The 7,169-nt window shown below is 43.3% G+C and overlaps 1 protein-coding gene across 1 annotated transcript in view; it reads left to right on the top strand.

Moving 5' to 3' along the window:
- The first annotated feature begins 6,712 nt into the window (after positions 1-6,712).
- Positions 6,713-7,169, top strand: part of ANKFY1 (ankyrin repeat and FYVE domain containing 1) — a 56,438-nt gene continuing 55,981 nt past the window's right edge. The window contains exon 1 of the mRNA XM_018553373.1: positions 6,713-6,851. Coding sequence (XP_018408875.1) covers positions 6,842-6,851 — 10 coding nt within the window. The 5' untranslated portion in view covers positions 6,713-6,841. The remainder of the gene's footprint in view (positions 6,852-7,169) is intronic.

Below are 7,169 nucleotides of genomic sequence, written 5' to 3'. Positions count from 1 at the left end.
CACTTTTGTTGCTCTTTACTTTGTTTTGCTTCATGACCCTCCTTGTTCTGTTAATGTTATTCTCCTTCAGCCGTTTTTTCTTCACCCAATGTACAAAGAGAAAAAAAAATGTGATGTATATTTTCATGTAATTTGATTTTGGAATTCTGTCACCTTCTGTAGTGCGTTCTTCCAAAATATAATTTTTTTCCAATAAGCCTGTTGTGTTTTTATTTTTGAGTCTAGCAAAACAAATGGCAAACGCACTCATCAACTCATAACCAGCTTTAAAGCAAGGTGCAGATGGAAAGGCTTTACACAGTAAAACAGCAAAAAGTTTCTCAGCACACACCAACCAGCATGCAAAAAACCTGTCTAACCGCTAAGGTTAAAAACAGAGGTTTTAGATGCACGTCTTCTGCAGAATATGTGAAAGCTGCGCCAAGGCACCTTCTATATAGTGCGGTCCTCACTTTAAACTATGAGAGTCTCCATGGAGCACATGTAGCAAAAGATAAAATTGGGTGCAGGTTTGTCAGGGGGCAGTCCAACCTCCTTAAAGGCACAGGGACACACAAGGGACCCTGCACATCACAACGGCATCTGAGACCCCCCCCCCATGTGTCACTGCACCAAATCAGTCAAGCAAAACAAATGGCAGACAAATCATAACCAAATTTAAAGCAAGGTGCGCATGGAAGGGCTTTACATAGTAAAATAGCAGAACGTTTCCCAGCACACTCACCAGCCAGTGTGCAAAAAACCTTTTTGTTATTTTTGAGTCTGCCGCAGTGGGATTTTCAATAAATTGATGCTCAGCTGTGAATTATTTTCTTTAAAAAATATTTACACAGCCTAACCCAAGTCACAAATCTACACGCACAAGTGAACACATCGAAGGGATTACTCCTGGCCCTGGGGCTGTCCTCCTTTCTTCCATCACTGTTGCGATTTGGAAAAAACATGTGTATCAGGTGTTGGGTCAGACATGCTTGTTTTGGTTCAGGAACTGTTAAATACTCAAAGTATGATGACGACAACTACGGAGTCTGCAGCTTCAAAAACAAGTCGAAAAAAAACAATTTCCCTGTTTTCTAGCTCGACCGTTTTTGTTTTTTAAGTCTACAAACTAAGTACAAAGGCATGGCAGCTAGAACATTCAATAAATATCTGTAAACCTGTTAGGGGGGAGTTTTTAATGCTAACTTTCAAATCCAACTGTCTGTTTTGTTCATGTAATGTTACTGTGGTAACAACAACAGAGCTGTTTCAATACGTGATGTCTGCAAATATCTGTGTGTTTTCAGTATTGAGTGAATTGCTTTCGGGACCAAATTAAGGCTACTACCTAATCACTTCCCCTTACTTGTATGCAATTATTTGAATCCTGGGACCTTTTATACCCTGTTGCCAGTAACATGAAGGTAAAATGATGCATCATTTGTATTTATGGGAAGTAAGAGTTGGATCCTAAAATGTATTATACTGCAGTAACAGGGTTTCTATCGAATTTGGGGTAGCTGTACAAGTACATTCTTCTAGCATCTACATGTCCGCTGGTGATAAATATGTATCTGCTTGCTAAGGGTTAATACACCATCTTTCAGAACAGATGTCCCAGAATCCTAGCAAAAAAAACCTAATACGTTCTGTGTGCTGCAAAGCTTGCCATCCCTCCTCCTGGCTTATGCTAATTAGATTATTGTTCACATTCTAATTGGTAATAATAACTGTTCTTTGGTTTTTAGGTCATTTTGTGTCGTCCTCCCTCCTTTGCCCAATTTCATCATCTATAACACCCTTAAAATTACGATGCCTCAAGGAAGCCAACAAAATGTGTTGCACGACAGTTGGTTAGTAGCCAGACACAATAGACTTGCCCACACTGAGATATGCGCTTGGCTTCCAGCTGGGCAAGACTTTTTTGCAGCAGCCAGCTGGCAACCAATTACTGCACAAAAGATGCTTCTTGTCTATTCTGTGTTCTGGCAATACCGTTAAGTACGGGTCATTAAGAAAATGCACAATACCTTCTTTCCATTGCTCTAGCAAAATCTTTCCCCTTTTTTTTTTTCCTCTTTCTTTTGGTAAAGCTAGAAATTTTATGCATCGTGTCTACAGTATATTGTGAATGCTAAGAAGGGCTTCCTCTGAAAGAAGAACGGATTGGAATCGTGGAGAGGATTTGTAGATAGTCTAGTCGATTTACACCCCTGTTTGTAAAGCACCAGGTTTCTACTAACACATGAGAATGGGCAGTCGGCTGCTGGTTCAGTCACAACCATGGTTTCTTCATTCACTGAAACTGTTAAGGAGCCTATTGCAGTCCTACACCTTGAACTTTTTAATAACCGTTAACCCCATAACAAAGACTAGAGGCCACCATCTAAAATTGGTGGAGAAAAAAAAAAATTCAGCACAAGGGGTGCAGGGTTTCTTCTCAGAGCGGTTAGGGTCTGGAACTTGCTGCCACATGCAGGGATTTCAGCTAAGAGTGAGGAATCATTCAAGAAGCTCTTGGATGAGTTCCTTAGAGGCCATAACATTCAGGGGTACAAGTACTCCCAAGAACAAGATCACACATGGACTCATACACACACCAGCAGAACCATACATGCAATAGGTTGGGCTTATGTCTTTTATTCAACCTTAAATACTATGTAATGAAGGTATTGCCTTAGTTGCTTAACCACTCGCTGTCCGGATTGATTTCTTAATATTTGCGCAAACATTATAAAATCTGAATTATTGGCTAGAAAACCGCTTCAGACCCTCAAACAATGTATATATTGTCTGAAAGCAGAGGCCTTGTAAAATAAAAAAAATGCTAGTTGCAAGTTTTGTTTTTTTTTTTTTTTTTTAATTATATGGTGTTTGCAAATTGTTTATCAAACCAGTATGTTTAGGATACAATACACTAAAATGACATTTAGTGCACAGAAACAGAATATAATACCCACATTTTTTGGTAAAATATAAAAGACGGGAGTCATGCCGGGTAAATAGAGGCCACACATGTCAAGCTTTAAAATTGCGTTTGACCATGTTACTTTAATTTTTTGCGTTTTACACAACTTTATTGCTATCGCATATGAGGCTAATAAGCCCCTTATGTAATAGATGTAATGTGACCGGTCCTCCTTAAGTGCCTGTTCACACGACGTCCGTTTTCTGTGCTGACCTGATCCGTACGCTCCTGCACTCAAAATGCATCCCAATGTATCCCTATGTGTTTTATGGGCTACAGTTCTCACGTGCGCAGTCCGTTCAGGTTATGACAGAAAAATACTGCATGTCGCATTTTGTACGGTCAGGAAACACAAATGCGTAAAAAACGCGTCAAACACACTGCAGCTAACATACCAACAGCCCCACCCACACCCCACTTTTTACTGGAGCGCATCAGAAACGCGGCCAAAACGCACTGCATCAGTAGCACCGCGTCTGCAGATCAGGACCTGAAACTCATGTGAACAGGCCTTAAGGGGCCTGAAAGACCTAATGTCTCCATATGTCACCTAAGGACCCCAAAGAGATCTGCTTCACCAGCTTCTCCTGGCTCTAAGCCGGAAAATGTACACAGTGACACAATACACATAATTTCCGCATCCAATGATTGGAGGAGAGATCAGGAGCTAGAAGCCTGCTCATCTCCGTACGATCTGTCAGGAAAGACCCGCTGTTCCGGTCCTGGGCCTGCACAGGGGACAGTGGAGCCTGTGGAAGGCGGAGGGGGGCACATTCTGCCGCACCATAAAAGTGATCCGACGGCTATATAGATACAAGCGATCGGGCATCTGAACAGCCATCACCCGCTGTTTAAAACGATACCAAGCAGCAGCCGTGTTGTGTTCTTGGTATAACTACTTCAAGACAGGATGTTTTTTGGACGGGAGGTCCTTAAGTAGTTAGTGACACTAAACACTAAGGCATCTGTGCATCCCTAGTATTAATACAATATAATATTTACTTTTAGTTATCCGGTTTTGCAAAACAAATCACATCAGCCTAAAAAAAAAAAAAAAGAGTAAAATAACAAACAGAAATTTAAAGTCCCCTGCCCCCCAACATACACATGCAAACATGCGTCGGTTGTGACATCAATTCACTACAAATGCTGCTAGACTGGATTTTGAAAAAGACAGCACAAGGAGGAGTACTTATAATAATAATAAAAAAGAAAATTTGCAAAGCCATCCATCCTGTAAAACTACATATACATTTGTTTTGTGTAAATGGAGGCAAAAAAACATTTTGGTGGCATTTATTTTTTTCCAGGCCGAATGTAAAATCAGGAAACTACCACACTATGGACACTAGATGGAGCTGAGGAGCAAAGGAAATGAAGGCTCTGCTGTTGTTGGTGATAAGCATGAGTTAGTAGCTCTTCTATTCATAGTGTACACTGTAAATCTTTACAGCTCCTTTTTTTTTTTATCTCCTTTGGGACACAAGTGCAAGATAGATATGTAACAAGTACATCAGTTGTCCAAAGTCCAAACTTCCTAAGACAATATACGTTAATACCTAATATGTGCAGTAAACCACCATGTTCTCATACCTGCTCAAATTGGACATTCACTCTGTGGCCAAACATACCAGCCCGATTGTGGCCGGAACGTACTGAATTGCATTGCGGCCAGGTCACTGTGTTGTGGGGGCGTGGCGGTCCATTGAAGTGAATTGCACGGTAGCCCTGCGGCCCGCTCGCAAAGAAATGCTGCAAGCACTATTTTTTCTGACCGGGCCGCAGTCATTGATGTGCCTTGCGTTCCCGTGAGGCCGATCGCATTGCGGCTAGAGGGAGTGGCTACCGTGCCATTCACTTCATTAGACTGCCACGCCCCCTCCCGACCCACAACATAGTCAGCCGGCCGCAACGCGATCCAGTGCGCTCTGGCCAGAACCAGGCTAGAACACACTGAGGGGAATTTATCAAAACTGGAGCAGACAAAATCTTGAGCAGTTGTGCATGACAACCAATCAGCTTCTCTGTCTCATTTTTCAAATCTTAACTGAACAAACTGAAGAAAGAAGCTCAGTAAGGCCCCATTCACACTGAGCGATTTATCGCGATATCGTGGATATTTACCTCGCGATATTGCTCTCCAATGCATGGCAATGGGGCTCTGTTCGTCGCTGTCGCGGGTCATGCGTCGCTACAACAGGACCCTTTTTGGAGCGGATTTTCCCGGCGCGATTCTACTTTGCTCAATGCCACCGATGTCGCGCAAAATGCAAATCGCGCGATTTGCGATACGCTCAGTGTGAATGGAGCCTTAAGATTTGAAAATGAGACAGAGAAGCTGATTGGTTACCATGCACAACTGCTCCAGATTTTGTCTGCTTCAGTTTTGATAAATTCCCCTCACTGTGTATGGTGGGATTTTAAGCTCAAGTGACTGTATAGGCTAAACACTGGTATGTTGTTTTATGAGTAACATTTTATCAGTGGCCTTATGTAGTTACATGTAGGAAGTGAAATGCACATTACACAGCCCTCTACAGCAGGGGTAGGCAAACCTGGCACTACAAGTCCCATGAGGCATAGAGGGACTACAAATCACAGCAATACATTATACAGCAATGCAGAATACCAATAGCTATAGAGGACTACAAATCCCAGCAACACCTTATCCAGCAATGTAGAATACCACCAGCTTTAGAGGACAACAAATCCCAGCAATATATTATACAGCAATGCAAAATACCATCAGCTTTAGAGGACGATAAATCCCAGCAACACCTTATCCAGCAATTTAGAATACCATCCGCTATAGAGGATGACAAATCCCAGCCAAGCAGAATAATATGATGCTACCTACTGTGTGTTGCTCTGGGGCTGATGGCCTGATGTCTCCAGGAATACAGATAGGACACCGGCACTCCAAATTACATGAAGAAACGTGCAGCATATCACATATGTGCAACATTTTGGGGTCACGCAGGATCCCCTTACTCAGGCAAAACATCACATGCCAGCCTGAGGAAGTGCATCCTGCATGACTCCAAAACTTTTCCCTTTTGTGATATGCTGCACGTACGTCAATAAAAGACGTTTTCTTCATCTAATTTGGCGTGTGGGCTTTGTGGGGTCTCAGGAGGTCTGTGCAGGGTCTCAACTGGGGCTGGAGGGTCTCTGCGGCGAAAGTGCTGTAAGCAGAATGGAGCAGCAGATGTGCGGCCCGCACTGTAAACAGCAAGCGTGGGACCTCAGGCAGCCACTTCCGCTGGTATCAGCGTTTAGTATCAGGGCATTTTCGGCTCTGATACTGGTATCAGTGCATCCCTAGTTTTTTCATTCCCCATGCACATGATTAGGTGTTCAAAGCGATCACAGCATCTTTTTTTTTTTTTATTAAACTAACAATTTATTGGATTAATATGCTATAAAGTGACCCTGTCACTGCAGAGTCAGCTGGGAGTGCAAATATTTAATTCATGCAACAGTCAAATAATGACAGTGGTTGTGTAGTGGAGATACAGCGACTATTCAATACCCTGGCCCACCAGAAAGGTAAGCATATTCATGGTACTTTTACAGGTGTGCTCCTGGGTAAATGGGTATATTCTGGATCTGTTGGCTGATGTTCTTTCGGACAATACAGGTTTTCTTGTGGTACAGAAGCTTGTCATACTGGAAATAAAACTTCTCCATGTCCAGTGTGAGTGCAATGTATAGGAAGCTGCATTGCGTCATTGTGTCCGCTGGAGGGCGCAGTAACTCTTCGGAGCTGTCGGAGATGCTCGGCAGCGCTCAGGCAGTGAACGGGTCAATGGATCGGCACAGTTTCACTTCCCGTCGGTCGTTCTCCTCCTCGCCCGCCTCTCGTTCTCGCGATATCAGCCGGGCGGATCCATCATGGCGGAAGGTAAAGAAATGGGTCCTGCGGGGATACTGTGGTCAGGTGTAGGGACCGGCCGTATCTATAGCATACGGATACAGCATGATGTGACGGGGGGGGGGGACGACTGATGCTGCACACGATGGGCCACATATGTCATTTTGAAGGCAGATCTGCTACATTGGAGGAGGGTGGATCTGTCATGTACATGGGCTGATCTGTGTACACAGCTCTATGTGAAATGTACATGGGCTGGTTGGTGTACACAGCTCTACGTGTCATGTACATGGGCTGATTGTTGTACACCGCTCTATGTGTCATGTACATGGGCTGATTGTTGTACAC

The sequence above is a fragment of the Nanorana parkeri genome, unplaced genomic scaffold (assembly GCF_000935625.1).
Source record: "Nanorana parkeri isolate BGI_ZX_2015 unplaced genomic scaffold, ASM93562v1 scaffold118, whole genome shotgun sequence".
Classification (NCBI taxonomy): Eukaryota; Metazoa; Chordata; class Amphibia; order Anura; family Dicroglossidae; genus Nanorana; species Nanorana parkeri.
The sequence above is the reverse complement of the archived record's forward strand: the minus strand, read 5'-3'. Positions and strand labels throughout refer to the sequence as shown.